At 40.8% G+C, this 26,642-nt stretch overlaps 1 protein-coding gene across 4 annotated transcripts in view; it reads right to left on the bottom strand.

Annotated features, from left to right (window-relative positions):
• Nucleotides 1-2,272: 2,272 nt before the first annotated feature.
• The window catches only part of LOC121517274 (suppressor of tumorigenicity 14 protein-like), a 37,663-nt gene continuing 13,293 nt past the window's right edge, over nt 2,273-26,642 (bottom strand). For 2 of the 4 annotated variants that reach the window (XM_041798925.1, XM_041798927.1), the window contains 17 exons: nt 23,855-23,985; nt 23,675-23,745; nt 23,330-23,535; nt 20,671-20,706; nt 20,141-20,369; nt 17,751-17,887; nt 14,199-14,296; nt 13,521-13,621; nt 11,632-11,765; nt 11,377-11,481; nt 9,764-9,871; nt 9,494-9,610; nt 9,211-9,336; nt 8,271-8,454; nt 7,570-7,841; nt 7,068-7,204; nt 2,273-5,381 (listed from right to left, as the gene is read on the bottom strand). In XM_041798925.1, coding sequence (XP_041654859.1) covers nt 5,220-5,381; nt 7,068-7,204; nt 7,570-7,841; nt 8,271-8,454; nt 9,211-9,336; nt 9,494-9,610; nt 9,764-9,871; nt 11,377-11,481; nt 11,632-11,765; nt 13,521-13,621; nt 14,199-14,296; nt 17,751-17,887; nt 20,141-20,369; nt 20,671-20,706; nt 23,330-23,535; nt 23,675-23,745; nt 23,855-23,985 — 2,354 coding nt within the window. In that variant the 3' untranslated portion in view covers nt 2,273-5,219. Of the gene's footprint in view, nt 5,382-7,067; nt 7,205-7,569; nt 7,842-8,270; nt 8,455-9,210; nt 9,337-9,493; nt 9,611-9,763; nt 9,872-11,376; nt 11,482-11,631; nt 11,766-13,520; nt 13,622-14,198; nt 14,297-17,750; nt 17,888-20,140; nt 20,370-20,670; nt 20,707-23,329; nt 23,536-23,674; nt 23,746-23,854; nt 23,986-26,642 lie in introns of those variants that run through there. The other 2 variants (XM_041798926.1, XM_041798928.1) reach the window with 2 other exon arrangements.

Below are 26,642 nucleotides of genomic sequence, written 5' to 3' on the forward strand. Positions count from 1 at the left end.
TCCTTGCCATCGAAGATGCTGTCATTGTTTGATGTCTATAAAACATTCCGCTCTTGCCTGAAAGACGTCATCCTTTAATGCTTAATTAACAATCCCTCCTTGCCTTTGAAGATGTCACCATTTAAATGTCTACTAAACATTTCATCCTTGCCTGTAAAGATGATGTAATCCTTTACAGCCTATAAAACATCCCCTCATCTGCCTTCAGACATGATGCCATGCTGAAAGCCTATAAAACATTTTAACCTTGCCTTCAAAAATGATGTCATCCCATAAACCTTATAAAACATTCCATCCTTTCCTGTCGCATACACACTTCCCTAATTTTGCATAGCTCATATCCTTCATCAAACCAGAATTTTAGACCTTTTTCTTTAGCAAACTCTTTTTCATGAATATGATTTTTTTTATTTTCTCAAAGTAAAGACAGTTTTTTACACCTAAACTGGAAGTAAAGTACCCTTAGCCTGAGATGGTAAAAATTCCACAGTAAAAGTATACCAATCAAAAAATCTCTCATCATCATAGTTGACCTTACCTGGGTTACTCAAAAAAAGTAGCTAAATGTGAACTAGTGAAAATGTAAATGCTGTCACTTAAACCACGGATGACTGGACCTCACTGAGTCATTTTGTACATGCACTCCTTCATTCTTCATAATGTTTAAACTGTGAAAAACAGGACTTTTGATACAGCAGCAGGATTATTTTCATTTAATGATCACATTTTTGAAACTACAATTACCCAACCATGAGAGAAAAAGTGTCAAGAAGATACAGCATGAAGTGTAGAGAAGGTAAAACACAGACAGATGTTACTGAAACCAAAGGAAGACGGTACAAAATAAATACATTCCACAACAAAAAACATATACCACCACAAAAAGTGAAACACAAAAATACAGACAACTGTAACAAAAACAGCAGCTTAAAGAAGGTTCTGGAAGGTAGAGGTCATCATCAGGAGAAGAGCACTTCACTGCTGGTTAAACAACCAATGAAGACTGAACGGCTATCTAAAGACCGGCTCAGACTACACGATTTCTTTGGTCGTTCTCGATGGCACCATGTCACACTATGCAACCAAATCTTGTCCTGTCTTGGCAGACAGCCTGGCCACACTACAAGAGTGATCCCGACCGCCCACCGTATGCTGAAGTCACCACCGAGTGTGAGTTTTTCACAGGTTGTTAGGGGGCAGGCCACAGAGTGACAATCACTCTGCAACAGAAGTGCTCCGTGTGACTGTAGCAGTCTTTTACTCGTAAAAAAGTAAAATAAGAAACAACTATAGATAAGATTATGGATAACAGTTATGCATGAATCAAAAGAAGGACAGTAGAGACTGGCTCTCCTTCAGGTAGAAGTTAAGGTATGCATGTGACAATGGAAATAAAATAAAATAAAATGTACACATTAGTTTTAGGGAATAAAAGGGGATAAAAGTGGTAAATCTTGTAAATGATGATACAAAAAGCAAATGTTCTCCTGTTATTAAATGTCAGGATGCACGGCGTTAACGTCAGGTCAGGATGTCAAACTAGACGACGATGTACGGCAGTGTTACTCAACCAAACAGCCAAATTGTTGAAAAATGCCTTTGCATGAGCCACAATCTAGGCAGTGAAAAGTAGCAAAAATGGCTCAAAGAAGAAATAGAAATAAGTTTAAAATGGTCAAAAAGAAGTAAAAATGGATGAAAAGGGGCGAAATTGGGAGAAAAAGTGGAAAAAGAGTCAGAAAGTAGCAAAAATGTGTGAGAAGTTACAAAAAAATGAGTTGCAGGTGTCCAGAAGTAGCAAAAACATTGAAAAAAAAAAAAGATTGAAAAGTGACTAAAATGGGCAAAAAGCAGCCAAGAGTGGCAAAAAGGGCAAACAATAGGAAACAAGTGCTATTTAATGGCAAAAGGATGCTTAAATGGGTGAAAAGTGGCATAAAAGTGGCCAGAAAAAGTGGCAATAATGGGCAAAAAAATATGAAACAAGTGGTTTTTAATGCCAAAAGGTAGCTTAAATGGGCAACAGGTGGCAAAGAAAATGTGAAAAAAGGGCAAAAATGGGATAAAAGTGGCAAAAAGATGTTTCAAAAATGGGGAAAATATGGGGAAAAGGGTATTTCAATGTCAAGCTTAAATGAGTGAAAATTCGCAAAAAATGGTGAAAAAGGGCAAAATTGGACAAAAGTTTAAAAAAAAAATGGGGAAAAAGTGGCAAAAAGAAGCGCAAAAAGTAGGAAAAAAAGTGGTATTTAATGACAAAAGGTAGCTTAAATGGGTGAAAAGTGGCAAAAATTGTTAAAAAGCAGCAAAAAAGTTTCACTTTATAAAAGGTTTTCTGGGGAATAATATTTCAAATTTAGAAATAAAAGAGCCACACATTGAGTATCACTGATGTACAGGCTTATATCCGGCTGAATTTGTGCAGTCTGAGCCGGCCTTAACTGTTAATCAATGAGTAGACCATGATCAACTTCTCATCCAATCATATAAAGTAGCTGACCAGCTGGTCATCATACTGGGTACTAACTCATTATGTTAATCATTCGTTCCCTGGTTAATTAGCAGTTAGTTACTCATTCATTTATGTGCTGACAAGTGGTTAGTTCCTTGTTTGTTGCCTAGCAACTGTGCCACTTTTTGTGTTCCTTGTCTTAAAGTTTTCCCTGCAAGTTTTTGATCTTTGTGCTCGTGAACAGAAGTGCTCTTGTCCTGTTAAAAACATGGCAACCTCAGAATTGTGAAAAAAAGCTCTCAGAAACCTAAATATTTACTTCAAACAGACAAGGCTCTGCTGATCTATTATATATTGATGACACTGGGAAAAGAGTTTAAAGAACTTTGGTGTGAAGCCCGTTTAATGTGAGTTTTGGGTAGAGAAGCGCTATCAAAATGATAAAGTTTGAACTGTTACAGCTGTGCTCAAATTGAGGCGGGGGTGGGGATCTGTCTTTAACTACCTCTGAGTCCCATATCTATAGACACATCTTGGCAAAACATTCAAAAATCTCAAAAAGAAATGGCAGTAGACGTGGATTCAAAGCCTCTGTCTAAAGTTTGGAAGGTTGTGGTCAGTCAGCACAAATATATGTACCGTTTAGCTTAGCTCAATAATAAGAGCCGCTCTCCTGGCTCCCAAACAGCTCTTCAATTGGTACCAGTTTGGATTTTCAAATGTGTATTAAATTATGCCAATAATAGAGGAAATCATTACTCATTTACATTCAACTTTCAGAGAAGTGGGTGAAACTGGTGAGAAACAGGGGTTTGCTTCTCACCAGATCCACCTAACTTTTCCAAATCTATGGCCAAGTATTGTTCAAAATGGAGGGGAAAACCCCATCATTCACAGCCTCATTAACACTGCCTTTGAAGATGATGTCATCCTTTAATGTCTATAAAACATTCCTGTCTTGCCTTTGAAGATTTCATCCTTTAATGTCTATAAAACATTCCCTCCTTGCCTTCTAAGATGATGTCATCCTTTAATGTCTATGAAATATTCCCTCATTGCCCTTGAAGATTTCATCCTTTAGTTTTTTAAAACATTCTCTCCTTGCCTTTGAAGATTTAATCCTTTCATGTCTTTAAAACATTCCCTCCTTGCCTTTGAAGATGTCATCCTTTAATATATAGAACATTCTGCACTTGCTTCTAAAGTTGATGTCATCTTTTGATGACTATAAAACATTCCAGCCTTGCCTTTTGCATGCGGCTAGTCTGGGTCTCCGTTGTAATTTCAATATAGCCGGTACCCCACTAGGTTTATTTTCTTCATAGTTTATCAGTGATTCCTTCAAAAGCATAATTATGAGAAAACAAGGGAGAAAAGCTGTTAAAGAGGCTCAGTGAGCCTGGTAGCTCAGTAGAAGACTCCTCTAGAGTCTATATCTGTCTAGATGTGTAATCAGAGGTCTGCATGTCAAAGTCGTTAGTGATATTAATCGCCAGGTTTATCAGTTAACCTGTGGTAAAAATCAATTTTTTGTATCATCACAGCCAATGGATGTAGAAATGTTCTGATGCTAACTGCAGCATGGAGGTCCACCTGGAGCTTCACCTGCTGTACTTCACTTCCTGCCCCCCATCTGACCTTCACGTGTCATGCAGATCACATGACCGCAAACAGCCTATAAAAAAGGAGCTTTTAAGATTTGCCTCAGACTTTGTAGCATTTTTGGGCCGTTTATTTGCATCTCCCTTGGTGCACAAAGGCAGTGAGGATCATAAGATATAGTTGCAATGAGGATCTACATATAGTGCAGATAAATTGTCCTTGACTCCAGCCCCTCCCGCGACCTGGGCTGGAATAAGCGGTATAGAAAATGAATGGATGGATGGATGGATGGATGGAAATTGTCCTTGATGGTGTTGTCTTATCTAATGCTTTGGGACTGACAGTACCTTCATTAATGGGTGCTGCATTTTACTGCTGTCAGTCCAATTTTGGGCTAATTTGAGTAACTTTTCCAAAAGTTTTCTTAGCAATAGAACAAAAGAAATAAAAACTGCATAACCTTGGCATTCTTACCTTGATTTAGGACCCGAGTAGTTGAGGTAAATACTTACATTACACACATAAATTGTCATACAACACAATTAGGAACAACAAATAAGTCATACTGAAAAACATGGGATTATTCCTTGTTCCCAACATGATCCCACTCTGGAAGCACTGCAGTTTACATTCATGGAAAGGTCTGGTTGTGCTGCTTCTTCAATTCCCCTTAGGATTAATAAAGTATCTATCAAGCTATTAATTCATCATTCTATCAATTTATATATCTTTTGGGGAAACCATGTCACAGCTAAAGCTCCTACATTTCTTATTTTTTAAACCACTGATCCCGCTTCGTTTTAACACAGTTGTCACAAGCTAGTACCAAGCCTTATAAAAGCTTTGTTTATAGACTCCCTGATAATTTCATTAGGTACATCTGTTTAGCTGCTCATTAACAAAAATGTCTTATCAGCCAATAACATGGCAGCAACTTGTGCATGAAGAACAAAGCTCATATACAGTCATTTTAGGAGCCGCTTAGTGAGTTGTTCTGACTGCAAAAGTCTGAAGAAAACAGCAGAAACGTCTTCTGTAAACCTAAAGGTAAATCACAGATTCTGCTGTGAATATTTAATAAAAATTGTCTGGCCTTCAAAATAAAAATTAAACATTGATCTTCATGAGTGTCGTCCAGAGAACCTGTGTGTCCGCTGCTCTGCTCCTACACCCCGCTCTTCTCTCTGATCCAGGTCCGGTATTTGGTCACCCTTGTGTAGACGCCTGGTTTGTTTCTTTGGCCGCAGCCGTCGCCCCAGCTCACCACGCCAGCCAGGAAGGCCCGCCCACTCGGGCCTGTGACGGACAGCGGCCCACCGGAGTCACCCTAAAAGAGTCGAAGAGGGAGAAAGGAGGTTTATCCAACAGGTCATTAAAGCATGCATGCTCGTATACCCACATGGGTAAATACAAAATACAGTTTTTAAATGATGACTTCATTTTTTAAGGGATGAATCCATCCAAACCTACCTGGCCCTATGTGAAAAAGTCATAACCCCCCTGAACCTAATAACTGGTTGTTCCATCCTTGGCAGCAATAACTGAAGCAAGTGATTGTTATAACTGGCAATGAGTCTTTCTCATCACTGTGGAGGAATGTTGTCCCACGCTTCTTTACAGCATTGTTGTTGTTCAGCCACAGTGGAGGGTTGAAGGTCATGCCACAGCATCTCAGTCAGATCTAAGTCCAGACTTTGACTAGACCACTCCAGATCCTTCATTTAGTTTTTAGTCCATTCAGATGTGGACTTGCTAGTGTGTTTGGGATCATAGTCCTGCTCCATAACCTCAGTGTGCTAATGGCTGGACATTCTCCTTTAGGACGAGACGCACATCTTCCAACAAGTTCAACTTTTGTCTGGTCAGTCCTCAGAATATTTTCCCAGAAGTCTCGGGGATCATCAGGATGTTTTTAGTCAAATGTGAGGCGAGCCTTTGTGTTCTTTTTTTGCTCAGCAATGGTTTTGGCCTTGGAACTCTCCAATGTTGCCATTGTTGCCCAGTTTCTTTCTGATTGTTGAATCATGAACTCTGACCTTAACTGAGTCAGTGAGGCCTGCAGGTCTTTAGATGTTCTGGGTCCTTTTGGGACCTCCTGGTTGAGTCATCAATGCGCTTTTGGAGTTATTTTGGCCTGCCATTCCTGAGAAGGTTCAAGAACAACTTTTCTCTTACATATACCGTACTTTGATGGCAACTTTTGAACTTTAGCAACTTTTCAAATTTGAAAACTAACTATGACCTACTATTTGGCAACAATAGAGAGAAAAAGACCTCTGGATATCCCAGCTCCACCAACATCCCATCCACTGCCTTTGAAGATGATATCATCAAAGCTTATAAACATTCCATCAGTTCCTTTAAGGATCTTTAGATGCTGTTCTTGGTTCTTCTGGGACCTCCTGGATGAGTCATCCATGCACTCTTGGAGTCATTCTGGTAGGCCAACAACTCCTGGGAAGGTTCACAACTGTTCTAAGTTTTCCCCGTTTGTGGATTATGGCTCCGCCAGTAGTTGGCTGGAATCCCAAAGGCTCAGAAATGTCTTTGTAACCCTTTCCAGACTGATAGATGTCAGTGACTTTGTTTCTCATCTGTTCTTGAGTTTCATTAGATGGTTCCATGATGTGTTGGAGTTCTTTTAGCCTACTTAATTTTGTCAGACAGGTTCTATTTAAGGGATTTCTGGATTCTACAGGCCTGGCAGTAATCAGGTCTGGGTGTGGATAATGGAATTGAGCTCAGCTTCCCAAAAAAATGTGGTTCATCACAGTTAATTAATGATTTAACAATGAATTTTCCACATGGGGCGGGATAGATTTGGATGGCTGTCTTCCCTTAATAAATGAAATCCTAGTTTAAAAACTGACTTTTGTATTTACTCAGGTTATCTCTGTGTAATATTAAAACTGTTCGATGATATAAAACATTTAAGTGGGACAACAGAATTTAGGAAGGGGGGAAATACTTTTTAACAGCACTGTAGAGTAAAAGTTACTGCATGTAATCTTACCTGACAGGCGTCTGTGCCCCCTTTAAGCACTCCGGCACACAGCATCCTGTCGGTGATCTCGTCGTTCATCAGGCTGTTACACACCGTGCTGTTGATGATCCGAACCTCCGCCTTCTGCAGGATAGTCGCTGCGAGACCTGCCAAACAAAAAAGTACAACTCACTTTCAGTTCTTTCTACCGATGATTTTTAAAACTTCTAAAATAAACAGAGAACTGTTTCTTCTGACTAGAAAGGATACTGCTGTATTTAAAGGCTTCAAATGTGACAACATCAATTAGAGTAAATCAAACAGTCTTGATGCAAATATATGATGGAGTGCTGAATTTCCTGAAAAGAGAATGAAGCCAAACCCCATCTGGGTTTGTTGCTCACAGCTCTGTGTCTACATGAGATTTATCACCTCTACTTTTATCAATTTTCTCTGACACTCACACCACTCAAGAGTCGTGCATTCTTGCAAATTTCAGGACAAAATTACAGGAGTCAATGTTTAAACCCACCTCCCTCTCTGGTGGCGCCCCAGCCAGTGATCCACGCCTCTCGGCCTACAGGGAAGTCATAGGTCGGTGACGGCAGACAGATGGGCCAGATGTTCTGGTTCAGGGTGACGTTGGAGTCCAGCTCCATCAGGGCGATGTCGTTGTCATAGGTGAAGGGGTTGTAGTCTCGATGGGCGATGATCCGCTGAATGTTCCTCCTCACTGTCCACTCGCTGGTCTGACTCTGCACGTGGAGACCCAGCAAGGCCTGCCACTGGTCGGCCTGGGAGTACCTGCAAAAAAAAAAACCAACTCATTACGCTGTGCCATTAATGGCAGCTCCAGACTGAATGCATGACTTCAGAGATCTTTTATTAAAGTGGTCCAAGGTGAAATCCATAATAGCTGAAGCAAAGCTTGCATAAACCTTTGGTTGCACAAATTTTACAGATACGACGCTTTTGAAATTATTCCAAGAAATATCATCACAGAGAAATACTGCATTAAACCAACCACTGCTGTCAAACTGTAACACTGAGGAGCAAATCCACAAGACTGAAATGTAACGCTAACTATACACCATAGAAAGTATTCAGACATCTTAGTTCAGGTGCAATCTAAAATTATGTCTAGAATTAGACATTTTAATGATTCACGGGAAGTCCCTCAATAAAAACACTTAAAGTCATGCCCCTGTCAGCTTTTTATTGATTTTCTCCTACTTGTTGGGTCCGCTGTCCTGCACGCAGTGAGCTGCCGTCACCAGCCAGCGGTTGCTCAACACCGACGCTCCACACACATGACCCATGCCGTGAATGTGGAGGCTGACCTGCCAGGGCCATTCCCCCTCCCGGGACGCCTGTCCGCCCACAATACGGGAGCTCCGGTACGGTCTCGTCCCACATTCTGGAAACACATGTAAAAGTAAACCAGATATTTGCTTGTGTGGTGGTAAAGGCAGGTTAACAGACAGACCCCGCAGGTGAAGGTTTCTGGCACCAGCAGTGATCCAAAGTGAGGAGCAGGTAAGGCAGAAGGTGGAGAATGATCTGCTGTCATGCAATCCTGCATCAGCTGCAGAGATGAAAACTCAGAGTTGCTTCTAAATTAGAGCCTAGAGCATAAAAATCAGGTAGTATTGGCAATGAGTTTAACACTGAAACTAAAAAGTGATTGCCTGGGTAAGTTGGATGTTTAAAAACATATGCAGATATAAATATCAAAAAGATATATAATATCTTAAAAATAATTTTATATAATTTTTTTATATAAAATATCAAAAAAAAAAAAAAAAAAAATATATATATATATATATATATATATATATATATATATGTAGTTTCAATCTTTTATCCTTTTTTATGGGGCTGGGGGTCCACCGAATAATTGACTTTCTTTTTTAGGGCTAACTCTCCCATGCTTTGAAACATTGGGGTTGGACCGAAATGTCGTGTTTCAATAAATATCAGTAAAAAGTGAGACGGTGTGCCGGAACTTCTTTGAACTTTTGTAATCCTGTCCTTCTCTGACGCACCTGTCAGACATTCAGACGCCTCTTCAGCTTGACCACGATATAATGAAGCCAAATTAATTGAACTGAACTGATCACATGATTGCAAACAAGCTCTATGAGCCGTATTTCTGCGTGTTTGTTTAACGTACGGCAGTCATCCTCGTCCGAGCCGTCCTCACAGTCCTGTTCTCCGTCACACTCGGGGTTCAGTTTGCTGATGCAGTGTCCGTTTCTGCAGCGAAACGTGAAGTCTGAGCACCGCTGAAGCACCAGAGCTGGACCAGAGAGACAGAAATCAGTCACACAGTACTAACACCTGGACTATACATCAGATGGCATACCTGAGACACATTCACTGCAAAAGGTAAAAAACACTGTTCAATCTAACAACTTTTAAAGCTTTAATTACATAATCAGTGTTTAGATTCTCACATTTTTCACACAAGGACTCGTCTGATCCGTCCGAGCAGTCGTCTTTGCCGTTACACTTCAGCTTCTCCGGGATGCAGCGAGTGTTTCTGCAGGTAAACTCACCTGGTTTGCATTTAACTAAAAAGACGAACAGAATACAGAGAGATAGTGGAGCATTGTCTCGTATTCTTTTCACACTCTGATCTTTGCTTGGAGCATCTTGGTTCACTGAGTCCTTCAACCTTTCTCTTTAAAATATCAGTTTATTATCCAGAGTTCAGTGCTACCCACCACAGTTGTCCTCGTCACTGTTGTCCCCGCAGTCGTCAAAGCTGTCACATTCCCAGAACTTTGGTTTACAGCGCCCGTTTTTACACTTCAACTGAGCCACAGAACAAACTGAGCAGAGACACAAAGTACGGTGTTAGTCCTTCTCCCTGAACATTTAAAGGCACAGCTCCAACAACATCAGATAATAATCTTACAGATGGATCAGACTCTGTCACTACGGTACGTTAAAACAGGATTCATTCAGATTTAGTCTCTGGGCATTTTCACATCAACACATGCAATCTTTCCTGCTCCACTGATTTCTATTGTAGTAAAGTCCCAATACCAAAAAAGTTGGGACACATGTGAAATAAAAACCAAAATCAATGATTGTCAAATTTTATAAACCCGTATTAAATTCACAATAGAACAGAAACAACAGATCAGATTCAAACTGAGACATTTTACCATTTCAGGAAAAAAATAGCTTGTTTTGAATATGATGGCAGCAAAACATCTCAAAAAAGTCAGAACAGAGCCGTGTTTACCACTGTGTAGCATCTCCTCTTCTTTTAACGACAGTCTGTAAACGTCTGGGAAGTGAGGAGACAAATGTCCCATTCTTCTCTGATGTAGGATTCTAGCTGAGTCTTCTTTGCTGGATTTCTCCTTTTCTGGTGCTCCAAATGTTTTCTGTTGGTGAAAGGTCTGGACTGCAGGCAGACCAGTTCAGGACCCAGACTCTTCTCCTGTGAAGCCAGGCTGTTGTGATGGATGTGGTATGTGGTTTAGCATGGTCTTGCTGAAATAGTCAAGGCCTTCCCTGACAGAGACATTGTCTGGATGGGAGCATATGTTGCTCTAAAAGCTCTCTCTACTTTCCAGCATTGATAGTTCCTCTCCAGATGTTAGAGCTGCCCACGCCATAGGCACTAATGCAACCCCATACCATCAGAGATGCAGGCTTTAGACCTGAGCCAGGAGAACCAGCTGGATGGTCCCTCTCCTCTTTAGTCATCAGGACACGGCGTCTGTGGTTTCCTCTGACCACAGAACAGTTTTCCATGTTTTCTCAGTCCATGTTAAATGAGCTTTGGGTCAGAGAAGACGGCGGTGTTTCTGGATCCTGTTCACATATGGTTTCTCCTCTCCATGATCCAGCTTTAACTGTCATTGGTGGATGGCACGGCCAACTGTGTTGACAATGATTTCTGGAATGTTCCTGAGCCCATGCAGTGATTTCAGTACAGAATCATGCCTGTGTATCACCTTTTGATGATATTACGGACTGTAGATGACGGGAGATTCAGTCTTCACTATTTTACATTGAGGTACATTTTTCTGAAATTGTTCCAATGACCTGTTGGACCTGACCTGTTACCAATTGACCTAATTAGCTGCAAAATGCTTCTCAAACTGTTTTTCAATAGTGCCACTTACTTTTCCAACCTTTTGTTGCCCTTTCCCTACGTTTTTGCGATGTGCAGCTGTCATCAAATTCAAAATGAGCTAATAATTTCATGAAATGATAAAATACCTCAGTTTCAACTTCTGATTTGTTGTTTATGGTCTACTGTGAATAAAATATGGGTTTATGAGATCCTGGTACCATGACAGCTCTAGCCTGGACTCACCACAGTTGTCCTCATCGCTGTTGTCCCCACAGTCGTCCCAGCCGTCACACTTTAGAGTGCTGTTCAGGCACAGGTTGTTGGAGCACTGGAACCTTCCGGGACATGCTGAACGAGAACATGAAAGAGTCAAACAGCGTCATGAAGAAAGAGAATCTTTCCCTCTCTTAGAAAGTTGCCTGAAACTGAAATTGTTATATCAGCAAAGGTGCGAATAAAAGCTGCATTCATTCATAAATTCAGCGAACTCAGTCTTACGATTCGTTGGGACAAAGGCTTCGTACTCAGCGGTGAAACCCTGATCAACGTAGGACGAGTCAGAGTGAAATTTGACGGTCATCGTGTTGCTTCTGCTCGTGATCACGGTGCTTTGAGGCTTACTGCCGCAGAGTCTGAAACCCAGAGACACAGAAACGTTTCTCACTAAACATCGGCTAAAGCGGGGGTTCTCAACCTTGGGGTTGGGAGCCCCATGGGGGTCGCGAGACACTCAGAGGGGGTCGCAAGATGCCTTAAAAAAACTAATATTATTTTTTGAATTACACTGTTGCCACTTCACACCAATTTTGCTAAATTTCAACCCGTTTTTATCACTTTTTCCCACCAATTTTGCCAACTTTAACACATTTTTGCCACTTAAAACCCATTTTTCCCTTTCAGACCCGACACTCTTTTCTGCCTGTTTTTTGCCAATTCTAAACCAAGTCTTGCCACTTTACACCTATTATTGCCACTGTTGACCCATTATTGCCTCTATTTTTACCACACTTTACGCCCATTTCAACCACATTTCACTTTCTAATATGCTCATTTTTACCAGTTTAACCCATTTCTGCCAATTTTTGCCTATTTTTCTGTCTCAGCTATCCCTTTTGCCAGTTTATATCAATTTTTCATCCCATTTCATCCAATTTTCCACCCATTGTTGCCATCTTAAAGTCAGTTCAGCCACTTTTAAATTCCCCTTACAACTATCTACACCAATTTTTCCACGTTTTGCTTTTTTTTTTTTCTAATTTTATCATATTTTTGCCACTTCTAACCTATTTCTGCGACTTTAAAATCCAATTTCACAACCTTTTCCACCATTTTTTGCCATTATTACCCAATTCTTGACATTCTGAAAGCATTTTATTTCTGTTTTTAAAAAAAGGGATTTGAAACCATTTTTAAGAAGGCTATAACCACACAAATGAATGAAAAAATATACTTCTTTGACAAGAGTGGTCATTTTTCAGGTTAAAGCTCTCCCCCATACCCCCTTTTAAGGGCGGCCTTGTCTGCACATGACCATTCTTGAATGTGCATGTTTGTGTTCAACCACCAGTACAGTGGGGGTCCCCGGTCTCTGGCACCTTTATTTTTTGGGGATCCTGGGATGAAAAGGTTCAGAACCACTGGTCTAAAGGAATTTAAGGACACATGAGAAACAAAGTCATTGATATCTATCAGTCTGGAAGGGCATTTCTGAGGCTTTGGGACTCCAGCCAACCCAGTGAGAGCCATAATCCACAAATGGGGAAAACTTGGAACAGTGGTGAACCTTCCCAGCAGCAATAATAATAATAATAATAATAACTTTATTTGTATAGCACTTTTTAAAACATGGGTTTACAAAGTGCTTTGACAAGTGCAGAAGTAAGCAGAAGGACAAAGCAACAACCCAAAGAAAAGATAAGAAGACAGAACGTGACATGCAGACAACATCAGCAGAATCCACACATTTAAAGAAACTAAACAGGAATATGGATGAGATAGTAATTCATCAAAATCAATATACATCAAAACCTAGATGTCATGTGAAGCCATGCAAACTAAGACATCACAGATATCAATCAGAGTGCAGACATGAAGCCATTCTACACAACTAAGACATCATGTACATCATCAGGATGCAGGCAAGACACAGACACCAAGTACCATAAAACAACAGGAACAATAGGAGGAGTGACTGGCTTATCAAAAAGACTCCAAGAGTGCATAGATGCACGACTTGTAAATTGCAAGAAATTATTGTTCCATATTGGAAAAAAGATCTGTTTTTTTCTCTGGTCATATGAGTGCCAAGCTGAACTGCTGTACCAGGAAAAAAAAAAAAAAAAAGCTTTTCGATGAACACAAAGAGGAGCAGACCACCAGCAGCTTACCTTTGATTGTTGACCACGACATAATCCTTACGACACTGGACGCTGTTGTTTCCGAGGAAGAACTTGTTGAACTGAACCTTCAAGAACTTTTCTTTTGGAGCCTGAAAACCCAAAAGGATAGAGAAAAAAATAAAGATAATCCTGCAAGCTGTAAAAACTTGGGGCCATGTTTCTGGGACAATGTTGTCTGAGAGTGCTGGAGGAGGTGCACAAACACACATCGGTGTTTCCTCCGTGCTCGTCATGATTATAAACTACACGTTAACCTTACAAAGCCTGAAGGTACAGCTACTATTTTATAAACAAATTCAAAGTGAGCTAATATAATAGCTAATAGCTATTTGTCATGATTAATAAAACATCTCAGTTCCAACATCTGATACGTTATTTCTGTTCTATTGCAAATAAACATGGGTACAAAAGATTTGAAATTCCTTGTTTTTATTTACATTTTGCACAGAGCCCCAACTTTTTTGGAACTTGAGTTGTATTATATGATCAAAACAGCAGTTAAATGAAGCCTTGTGTTACAGAGAGGCTTGGTTACAGATCAGCGCCTATGACAAGAGCACTGTTCAGACTAGATGAACGAGAGTGCCCTCTAGTGATGTTGCTTAGTAACTTAGGAACAGGGTATATTCAGATGTTAGGATTGCACAGAGTGCTCTGTAAACTCACCTGAATTGTCCAGGTACAGGTGGTTTTTGGAGGATAGTTGGAGGGGTAGAAGGGCGAGGAGAAGGAGCCTCTGTCTGCAGTCAGCATTCCTCCACAATCTGAATATGGAAACACACGTCACATTGTTGTTCAGTACATTATCACAGATTAAAGATGCATTTTGAGCTGTCATAAACCAAGAGACTCCACTTTAGTCTGTATGTCCATACTCTGCATTAAACTTAAGTGGTGACTAAATCTTGTTGGGTACTGGTGGAACATGGTTGACTGTGGGTACAAAGGTAGAGTTGGTTGTCTCTATACTGAAAGGTAAATGGGTCCCCAGCTCTGACAGCGACGTGTCAGTGTATCTGGGGCATTAAGCCCAAACTGTTCCCAATGAAGCCTCAGTAATGTATGAACAGAGTTGGTTGCTAGCCAGGCACATCCACAGAATTGTGTAATTGATAAACCAAGAGAATGGACCCTGATAAACCCAGAGACTGGACCCTGATAAACCCAGAGAATGGACCCTGATAAACCAAGAGAATGGACCCTGATAAACCCAGAGAATGGCCCCTGATAAACCCAGAGAATGGACCCTGATAAACCCAGAGAATGGACCCTGATAAACCAAGAGAATGGACCCTGATAAACCAAGAGAATGGACCCTGACAAACCAAGAGAATGGACCCTGATAAACCAAGAGAATGGACCCTGACAAACCAAAAGAATGGACCCTGACAAACCAAGAGAATGGACCCTGATAAACCCAGAGAATGGACCCTGATAAACCAAGAGAATGGACCCTGATAAACCCAGAGAATAGACCCTGATAAACCCAGAGAATGGACCCTGATAAACCCAGAGAATGGACCCTGATAAACCAAGAGAATGGACCCTGACAAACCAAGAGAATGGACCCTGATAAACCAAGAGAATGGACCCTGACAAACCAAGAGAATGGACCCTGACAAACCAAGAGAATGGACCCTGATAAACCAAGAGAATGGACCCTGACAAACCAAAAGAATGGACCCTGACAAACCAAGAGAATGGACCCTGATAAACCAAGAGAATGGACCCTGACAAACCAAGAGAATGGACCCTGATAAACCAAGAGAATGGACCCTGACAAACCAAAAGAATGGACCCTGACAAACCAAGAGAATGGACCCTGATAAACCCAGAGAATGGACCCTGATAAACCAAGAGAATGGACCCTGATAAACCCAGAGAATAGACCCTGATAAACCCAGAGAATGGACCCTGATAAACCCAGAGAATGGACCCTGATAAACCAAGAGAATGGACCCTGACAAACCAAGAGAATGGACCCTGATAAACCAAGAGAATGGACCCTGACAAACCAAGAGAATGGACCCTGACAAACCAAGAGAATGGACCCTGACAAACCAAGAGAATGGACCCTGATAAACCAAGAGAATGGACCCTGACAAACCCAGAGAATGGACCCTGATAAACCAAGAGAATGGACCCTGATAAACCAAGAGAATGGACCCTGACAAACCAAGAGAATGGACCCTGATAAACCAAGAGAATGGACCCTGACAAACCAAAAGAATGGACCCTGACAAACCAAGAGAATGGACCCTGATAAACCCAGAGAATGGACCCTGATAAACCAAGAGAATGGACCCTGATAAACCCAGAGAATAGACCCTGATAAACCCAGAGAATGGACCCTGATAAACCCAGAGAATGGACCCTGATAAACCCAGAGAATGGCCCCTTATAAACCCAGAGAATGGCCCCTGATACACCCAGAGAATGGACCCTGATAAACCCAGAGAATAGACCCTGATAAACCAAGAGAATGGACCCTGACCAACCAAGAGAATGGCCCCTTATAAACCCAGAGAATGGCCCCTGATAAACCCAGAGAATGGACCCTGATAAACCCAGAGAATGGACCCTGATAAACCAAGAGAATGGACCCTGATAAACCAAGAGAATGGACCCTGATAAACCAAGAGAATGGACCCTGACAAACCAAGAGAATGGACCCTGATAAACCAAGAGAATGGACCCTGACAAACCAAGAGAATGGACCCTGATAAACCAAGAGAATGGACCCTGACAAACCAAAAGAATGGACCCTGACAAACCAAGAGAATGGACCCTGATAAACCCAGAGAATGGACCCTGATAAACCAAGAGAATGGACCCTGATAAACCCAGAGAATAGACCCTGATAAACCCAGAGAATGGACCCTGATAAACCCAGAGAATGGACCCTGATAAACCCAGAGAATGGACCCCGATAAACCCAGAGAATAGACCCTGATAGACCAAGAGAATGGACCCTGACAAACCAAGAGAATGGACCCTGATAAACCCAGAGAATGGCCCCTGATAAACCCAGAGAATGGACCCTGATAAACCAAGAGAATGGACCCTGATAAACCCAGAGAATGGACCCTGATAAACCAAGAGAATGGACCCTGATAAACCAAGAGAATGGACCCTGACAAACCAAAAGAATGGACCCTGATAAACCAAGAGAATGGACCCTGATAAACCCAGAGAATGGCCCCTGATAAACCCAGAGAATGGACCCTGATAAACCCAGAGAATGGACCCTGATAAACCCAGAGAATGGACCCTGATAAACCCAGAGAATGGACCCTGATAAACCAAGAGAATGGACCCTGACAAACCAAAAGAATGGACCCTGATAAACCCAGAGAATGGACCCTGATAAACCCAGAGAATGGACCCTGATAAACCCAGAGAATGGACCCTGATAAACCAAGAGAATGGACCCTGATAAACCCAGAGAATGGCCCCTGATAAACCCAGAGAATGGACCCTGATAAACCCAGAGAATGGACCCTGATAAACCCAGAGAATGGACCACCTCCAGTTTAGGTTTATTGATGATGTTTGTGTGTTGGATCAGTAGCATTGGTGCTAGCTTCCTGGCTAAAAGTGTGTCGTGCTGTTATTGGGTTCTGATATCTTCCATCCATTACTGCTACATCATTTTGCACCTTTAAACCATTTTGCTGCCTTTTGCCTATTTCTTGGCACATTTTTCAAATGTTTGCCTCTTTTCACCCACTTCTGTCACTATTTTAACCACTTATTGTCCATATTTGCTTTTTTTTCTCCTTTGCTGCCATTTTCACCACTATTTTTCTAATTTTACCTCTTTTTGTCAACTTTTTTGCCACTTCTATCCCATTGCTGCCCTTTTACACCAATTTCTGTTTTTAACCACTTTTTGCCCCTTTTTGCCAATTTCTGCAAAATCCTTCTGCAACTTTTTGCCTACTGTAGTTGCTTTTCACACTTTTTTTCCATTTTTGCCAGTTTCACTTCATCAGCTAATTTTGCTGCTTTTGCGGCTCTCTGCCCATTGCTCGCCACTTTTACCACGTTTTTGTCTAACATGTTTCCAAACCCGTTAGAGAGTTTTAACTCAAAGCCTGCAAGCGTTAATGTCAGCTAATGAAATGTTAGAAACCCAGCTGCTGGTTAGGCCCCGTTCTCTAGACACAGGTGTGAATAAAATCTGCAGTGATGACTGTCGACCAGACTTTGTCATACTTTGTTCGCTCAGAGGGATCTGGGAGAAGTTCGCTCTGAAGCCGGGGAAGTTCTTCTCCTCACTGGTGACCAGAGTCAGCAACATGACGCTCCCCGATGAAAGAAAGGACAGGGACTCGTGAGGGTATCCACACTGTCTGAAAGGGAAAACATCCAGCAGTCAAAACAACGATCCAAAGACGGCCAACCTGTGAGTTAGAATAATGAAGGTTCAACCAACAAGAGCCTGCTGGTTTTTGGATATTTGCTGAAAATAAGAGCTGTGGTGAAAAACTGACACTTACTCATTCTATTCATTAAGAATTTTAAAAAGTAAACCCAACATTGTTTATCTTTTAAGCATAAAAAAACAACTCTGATTCCAAAAAAATTGGGACATTGTGTAAAAAGTAAATAAATAGAAGGTAATGACTGACTAACTACAACGTTCTTTTCAAGCCTTTTTTGCCCCGTCCCTACTGTTTTGCAATGCTCCTATCAAATTCAACATGAGTGAATATTTTTATAAAATGGTGAAATGTCTCAGTTTAACATGTGATATGTTGTTTATGTCCTATTGTGAATGAAATATGGGTTTATGAGATCTGACAATCAATGACTTCTGTTTTTATTCACATTTTGCGCAGCAATCCAACGTTTTGGAACTGGGGTAATATGAAAATCATCCATTTAAAAAAAATGCAGTTTCTCATGAATTTGCAAAAGTTTCTAAAATTCTGTTTCCACGTTGTCACGATGGGTGAGGGTAGGTTAGTGGGAATAAAAATGAATGTGGCATCAGGCTGCAGCATAACAACACTGTTTACGGCAGCTTTACCCAACTCTGCTCAACCAAGGAGCCAAATTTTTGAAAAATACCTTTGCAAGAGCCACAATCTAAGTGGTGAAAAGTGGCAAAAACAGCTTGAAGTAGCAGTAACAATAATTTTACATGGCACAAATGGTCAAAAAGTAAAAAAATGTGTGAAAAGGGGCAAAAATGGAGAGCAAAATGTGGAAAAAAGGTCAGGAAGTAGCAAAAATAGATGAGAAGTGACAGAAAATGAATTACAGGTGGCAAAAAATGAGTCAAGAGTGGCAAAAATTGGCAAAAAATAAAAAAAGTGGTATTTAGTGGCAAAAGGTAGCTTAAATGGGTGAAAAGTGATTAAAAAGGACAAAAATGGGATAAAAGTAGCAAAAAGAAGTGGCTAAAATGGGCAATAATTAGGAAAAAAGTGGTTTTCAATGACAAAAGGTAGCTTAAATAGGTTAAAAAACGGGAAAAAAAATGGTGAAAAAGGGCAAAAATGGGATAAAAATCGGCAAAAAAAAATTGGTAAAAATTTGCAAAAAAAGAGTTCCAAATTTAATCTGACACGCCAAATGGATTTGTTTTACACATCTATCTGGGAGAGCTTCAATACTAAGTGTTTGGGAAAAGGCAGAGGCTTTGAAAAAAAAGCTCAGAGTGTGATTGGATGAACAATCTGTCTGTCACATCTCTACGGGCCAATCAGAGCAACAAAACACGTGATGTAGCCGCTATCAAGCTGCGCATGCGCAGCTACTAAGGAATAACAGGAAACATGGTGACTATAGACATGTGAGTACTCGACTTTTGTCATTTTCTTTTAACAAAGAAATGTCGTCAAGTTCTGATAAAACTGGCGCTTTAGCATCCACGCTAAGCTCAACCATTATAACTGCACCAGCCTTTTGCTGCTGCTTGTTTTTACATCACGACTCTGCCGTGCCTGAAAGTACTGCCCCTTGTTGCTGATTGGTCCTGTCACTTTCTAACCGGGCCCAGACGGTTCAGATGGGAGCTTTGCAAGATGGATTCACCAGTGAAAAACTAGGAAACAGACGTATCCATCTGCTTTGCAAGCTTAATAAAAATTGGCAAAAAAGTAGAAAAAAAGTGTTATCTAATGGCAAAAAATAGGATAAAAGTGGCATAAAATAGGATAAAACTGGCAAAAATAGGATAAAAGTGGCAAAAATAGGATAAAAGTGATAAAAATGGGTAAAAAAGTAGGAAAAAAGTGGTGTTTAACAGCAAAATGTAGCCTAAATGGATGAAAAGTGGCAAAAAATGGTGAAAAAGGGCAAAAAAGTTTTTTTTAAAGGTTTTCTGGGGGAATTATATTTAAAATTAAGACATAAAAGAGCCACAAATAATCACAAAAAAGCCACATGTGGCTCCAGAGACATACACTGAGTATCACTAGTTTACAGTGAACGGGGTCTGAATACTTTCTGAATGCCCTGTACATCAACATCACAATCTGATTCAATCACATTTAACATATCATTGACAGAATTTCCTCTTTCGGTTAAAGGATAAAGGGTAACTAGATCGGCATGCCCATCCTAACCCTGTGGTTAAGTCAAAGTTCCAGTCTTACTCGGTCAGGACGCGGCTCTGTATCGGAGCCAGGGAGTCGTAGATCTGGATGAAGTCCTGCTGACAGTCGTCCTCCAGGATCAGCGTGTGGAAGTCCAGTCGCACTCGGTGACCCGGGTCGGCTCTCAGCCTCCACTGCAGGTAGACGTTTGGAGGGTAGGAAGAGTCCGGAAACCCCGGAGAATTGATGACCCCTTTGTCCTTGACATGGAGGTTGAACGTCTTTTTAGCTGGAGAAGTAAAGAGAGGAAATGAAAACTGATCAATGTTAATCCCTAAAGGAACAGCGGAGAGTCTAACAGCATTAATCCCCTATCTTCTCCTCTCTGGGTGTTTTCGCTCTGATGGTGGAAGTTTAACCCGGGCTTGTCCCCTCGTCAGTTAGTCAACAACAACTTTATTTCATTAGAAGAGCAAAGTAGGAGCCTTTCTTACCCAGCAGGAGGTCACATGACATCAATGAATAATAACATAACATAATAATACAGCAATGATCAGGCAGTGAAAAAGTGCATTAACGAAATTTCTTACCAAAGATGGTCGCCCTTGCCATGCGAGGATCCAAAGCTGCAAAAACAAGACACAGAGAAAAAAATCTAAATTTAAAAATAAATCCTCACACTATGCCTCTTTTTTTATACACTACATGGACAAAAGTGGCCACTCCTGCTAGCTGTTAAATTCAGGTGTTTCAATCATCACCTAGCCATGCAGTCTCAAACATCTGCGATCCTAAACGGGTTGTTCTGAAGAGCTCAGAGACTTCTAGCGTGGTTCTGAGATGATGACACATTTGCAATAAGACGGTTCATGCTGGATATTCCACAGTCAGCTGTCAGTGATATTATTTAAAGTTGAAGAGTTTAGGAACAACAGCAACTCAGCCATGTAGCTGAAGACCACGTAGAATCACAGAGTGGGGTCAAACACGTCTCCAAGTCTCGGAAGTTTTGAACTTCCACTGGCATTAATGTAAACACTAAAACTGCAGCAGGAGCTTCATGGATGGGTTTCCATGGCAACAGCTGCATGCAAGCCTCACATCAACAAGTCCATTGCCAAGCATTCGATGGGTGAGTCTCAGTGTTAATTCTGGCAGCTATTTTTAATCTTAGTCTCAGTCTTTAGATTAATGCATTTTAGTCGTAGTCACATTTTAGACATTTCTACCCTTTATAGTCTTGGTTGACGAAAACACAAAAACATTTTCATCTAGTTTAAGTCCATTGAAAGTCCCAAAATGTTATTTTTTACTTTTAGTTAAAGCATTTATTCTCTTGCCTAAATCTGGTACTAAACTATGGTAGTGGGAATAATGCACCCTGCCAAACCTGGGGTCCCTGCTCTCTACAACTGAGAGGCAGAAGAGATGCAGATTCTCTGTATTTTGATTTACCTTCAGTGGTGTCATCTTGACAAAAACTATAACTTACTTTTTCAGTTTTAGTCATCAAAGATCTATTTCTGGCTTCTGGCTAGTTTTTCTCATTTTAAAAAGGTTGTCTTTAGTTGATTAAATTAACACTGGAGAGTCTGGGTCTGGAGGATGCTGGGAGAACCTTACCTGCCTTACTGTGAAGTTTGGTGGAGGAGGGATAATGGTATGGGGGTGTTTTTCAGGGTCTGGGCTAGACCCCTTATCTCCAGTGAAGGCCAATCTTAATGCTTCAGCAGACCAAGACATTCTGGACAATGCTATGCTTCCAACAGTGTGGCAACAGTTTGGGGAAGAAGCTTTTCTGTTCCAGAATGACTGTGGCCCAGAGCACAAAGAAGGACTAGAAAAATGAGTTTAGTGTGAAAAACCCTGAAGCCCTGAGCTCAACCCCATCCAGAACCTTTAGGATGAACTGGAACAGAGACTGTGATCCAGGCCTTCTGGTCCAACATCAGAGTCTGACCCCATACATACTCTACAGCAGTCATACTCAACACGTGGCTCTTTTATGTCTCAATTTGAAATATTATTCCCCAAGAAAACCTTAAAAAGGGAAACTATGACCTCAGAAATCATCCATTGCAAGTCACATTAATCAGTTTGTTTCAGTTGGCTTTAACTGTCAATCTTTATTCGTCGTCTGTGTATTTCCACTGCCCTTAATTTGCCATTTTTCCCATTTTTTGGCCAATTTTAATCAATTTCACTGCTTTAAGCCTGCTTTTGTCACTTCTTTTGCCACTTTTATCCCATATTTACCACTTTTTCACTTGTTTTTTGCGTCTTTTACCCTGCTTTCTGCAATTTGCATTTTTTTCTAAGTATTTGCCACTTTCTGCACATTGAGGCTGCCTAAATGCCACTCTTTTCCCTATTTTTGCCACTCTTTGCCTCTTTTTGCCCATTCTTCCTACTATTTTACCCATTTAGTCACTTTTATATTTATTTTTTTGCCATGTTTTTGCTGTTTTTTGACCATTTTTGCCACCTGTAACTCATTTTTTGGTAACTTCTTTTTTTCTTTTTTTTTTTTTTTTTTTTACAAATTATTGCCACTTGCTGTCCTTTTCTGCCACTTTTTCTCCCTGTTTTTCACTTTTAGGGCCAGTTCTTTTTTTCCAGTTTCTGCCATTTTATGCCTACTTTACCCATTTTCACTCCTTTTTTACCATTTTTTGCCACCTTTAACTTATTTTTGTTGTTATTTAAACCCATCTTTTTCCACTTTTCACCACTTACAGTGGAGCTCTAGCAAAGGCATTTTCAACAATTTGGCTCTTTTGTTGAGCAGGGTTGAGTAACGCTGCTCTACAGAGTGAAGGGGCACACTTTCACCCAGAAACCCTCCAGAATCTTGTGGAAAGTCTTCCATGAAGAGTGGAGGACGTTACAGCTGCAAAACTCCGTATTCAAGTACATGGATTTAAGTACAAGGTCATTACAGGTCCTGTTGGTGTCAGGCGTCCAAATATTTTTGTCCATATAGTGTATCTACTAAAAGGTAACAGACTTTCAAAAAGACACTTAAGAGACAAATCAGCTTATTTTAAATATCTTACTGTGGATAACTGAGAAGATCTCTAAGGTTAACGGAGCAAAAAGCATCTTTAATGTAGAATCCACAGTCCAGATGCTTTTATATTTTAGTAAAACATATCTGATTTTTGTGAATTACTGTGGTCTAAAACTTGGCTTTAGTATTCAGATTAACATCATTAATGAGGCGGCTGTGGAGTCATTGAACAGACAAACCTCGAGAGACAACGCTGTTCACATCCAGGGCGTCCTTGGGTTTCAGCATCAGGCGACCATGTCGGGACGACGGACTTCCTGTTGATGGCTCCAGAGACTGGATGGCCTCATCCAGCGAGGCCTGCTGGGAGATGTGGACGTTAAACTCGGACTGGTAATACGCCACCATGCTATCACCGCCGCCGTCACCGCCGCCGTCTCCCTCACTGCAAAAACACAGACGAGAGAGGACGGAAAAAATGAGCAAACACAGCAAAACTCTTCAGGGCCTGTATCATTTCACACAGCGCCCCAACTTTTTTGGACTGGGGTTCATATTCATGGGGGGTGGTGGGGGGCTCGTACCTGAAGGCCTGCACGGTGGAGCCTTTAAAGCATTTGGCGAGCACCGAGTTTTTGGAGTAAAGGAGTTTCAGCTGAGGGATAAAAAAGATCACAAATATATCAACAACTATAGAGACATGGAGTAGAAGCATTTGGATAGATTTTAACTGAAGTGAAGCTCCCATGATGCTTTGCCCTCACCTGCTGTTTGACCAGGGTGGCCAGGCGTGAGAAGTCCGGACTGTTGGGGTCTTCGTACGATGCCAGGTAGCGCTCATTACTGATCCCCATCGACCCGATGTAAACCTTCTTCACTCGGACGTCACTCCGCACTGCAGAGGGCGAGGAAAACTCAGGGTTGGTACAGTCCAGCTGTGAGGCGTTACTTTATAATCAATTATGAATCTGAATATCCTCAGACATGCTCAGAGAATGTGTAGAACTATTCCCAGCTTGGAAAGGGGACAGAGGAGTTAGAACTCTGGAGCCGAGGCGTGCTCAGACCCCACACAGGCTCGTCTTTCTGCAGCAAACATTAGACCTCATTCAGTAACTGTTTCAAAGCTGTCAGGCCTCCTCAACTTTTATTATTTTATTTTCTGTCAAAAGTGTCGATACTCAGAGATAAAACACTGTTATCAGTTATCAGGGAGTTTTTATTTACTAAGCCAATAAAAGCGTAGGTGTCAGATGTTTGCAGAGCGAGAACAGTTTCACTTTATTCTCCGTTTACAGCGGCTCTAATCTGCTCTCTCTGTGTAAACGGTTTAAATGTAGTGTGTGAATAAACTCCTGGTAGTCAGCGGTTTGAGCCGGTGTCACTGAGCTGTCTGAAATGTAAGACCTTCACAATGATCCTAATACCAGTGTTACTCAACCCTGCTCAACCAAAGAGCCAAACTGTTGAAAAATACTTTTGCAAGAGCCACAATCTAAGTGGTGAAAAGTGGCACAAACGGTTTAAGTAGCATTAAAATGTCACTGGCTTTCTGCCCGGCCCCCAGAAGATCATTAAATTCAGAAAAGGAGGAAAAGAAGATGTTCTGGTTTTAGGAGTGTCTTTTGGCTTCAAATATCTGAAGCTGTTAAATCCATCCAAAAAAATGACTATTGAAATAGTTTTAGAATGATCTGATTTTGACCTGTTTTTACAGAAATTCACTCCTCATTCATAATTAGTAAATACATTTTTTAAAATGGGTTAAGACTGGCAGAAATGTTGCAAAAATGGCCTGAGAAAGTGATGAAAAGGGGTTAGAGAGTGGCAAAATGGGTTGTGGAGAGACACAAAGGGGCAAAAATGTGCAGGAAAAGAGGTTAAAATATGGCAAAATAATGGTAAAAGAGGAAAAAAGGGGCAAAAATGATAAGAAATTAGTTATTAGTGGCACAAAATGGTGCAGAAAAGTGATGAAAAGATTTAAAAAGTGGCAAAAATGAATACTAGAGTGGCACATAGGGGCAAAAATGTGAAGGAAAAGATGTTAAAATGTGGCAAAAAATTGGTAGAAGAGGAAAACGGGGCAAAACGTAAAAAAATGGGTTGTGAGTGGCAAAAATGGTGCAATAAAATCATAAAAAGGGGTTAAAAAGTGGCAAAAAATGGATACTAGAGTGGCACAAGGGGGTAAAAATGTGCAGGAAAACTGGTTTAAAAGGGGTTAGAGAAAAGAAAAATTGTTTTAAAGAGGAAAAAAGGTATCAAAAATGAGTTAAAAGTGGCAAAAATATTGATAAAATAGCCTAGCAAAGTTGCAAAAATGGGTTAAAGTGTTTCAAAATGGGCAAAAGTGGCAAAAATTGTTTTAAAAGTGGCAAAAATGATCAAAAATAAGCTGGGGGCAGAAATGTCCAAATGAAGTAATCAAAGAGGTTAAAAGTGTCAAAAATGAATGAATATTGGTGCTTAATCACAGTTGGGGAGGGCCCATTATTTTTGATTTTCAGGGGTCCGGACAATTCTGTGGGCCGGTCTGTCTCTTTGTGTCCTGCTGCATTATAGATAACAGGGATAGATCTCACTGTTATACCTAAAAATATCCTGCGTTTTGAAAAGAAATATAAATACTAATACAATAATATTTTAATCAGACCAAAATATTGATAGAATTTTTGTGTATTTGAAAGTCCGGCCCCTAGAGTCTCTGTGGAGACTAAATCTGGCCCTTGTGCAGATGTGGTTGATGAACCCTGGTCTGCTGGTTCAGTCCACCTCTAACCAATGGTTTAAAAAAGCATGTTTAAAGGAAGAGAGGATTATTTTGGCCAATCAGTGGACTGCATTGTGTCAAGCCCCACTCTCTGGGGTCAGATAGGTACCCCAGCAGACAGATCCCACTAAATTAGAATGGGAGGGATCCTGTTTTTGTACTTTCCCCAACTTTGACCAGTGTAAACAGAAATAGTGCACATGAGTGATCTGAACCAGAGCAGGAGGTGAAAACAGCTCCAGACCATGAAGAAACACTGGGAGCACAGAAATGTGTTCTTTGTTTTGTCTTTAATGCTGTCATGGCTGACCAGAGACAGGAGCAACAAACATCAGACACATCAAACATTTTCATTCTGATTCTCTCTTATTTGCTTTTAAATCCATAGCAAGTTCATTTTTCTGTGCTTAAGTTTCATTCATGATCTCATAAAAGTAGGTCTGCATCCAAAGACAGTAGCAACATCCAACAGAACACAAACACAGTTTCAGATGCAGAACAGTGACATTTAAGATGCAACAACAGGATTGAATAAAATCATAATAATTCTACAGCTCTGCTATAGATCATTCAGTGCAACGATTCTACATATTGTAGCTTTAAAGTATAACTCTATCTCCCAGGCTGGGACACTCCTAAGTTTAGCTAACTAGCCTTTTTTATTTGATGGGATTATGCAAACAATCAAAGTCCTTTTCATTCCTATACAGCACCCTGCACTGAAGCACAGCTCCACCCAAAGCTGATGCTAATCATCCACCAATCAGAAAAGAGTAAAA

This window comes from Cheilinus undulatus, linkage group 11 (assembly GCF_018320785.1).
Source record: "Cheilinus undulatus linkage group 11, ASM1832078v1, whole genome shotgun sequence".
NCBI lineage: Eukaryota > Metazoa > Chordata > Actinopteri > Labriformes > Labridae > Cheilinus > Cheilinus undulatus.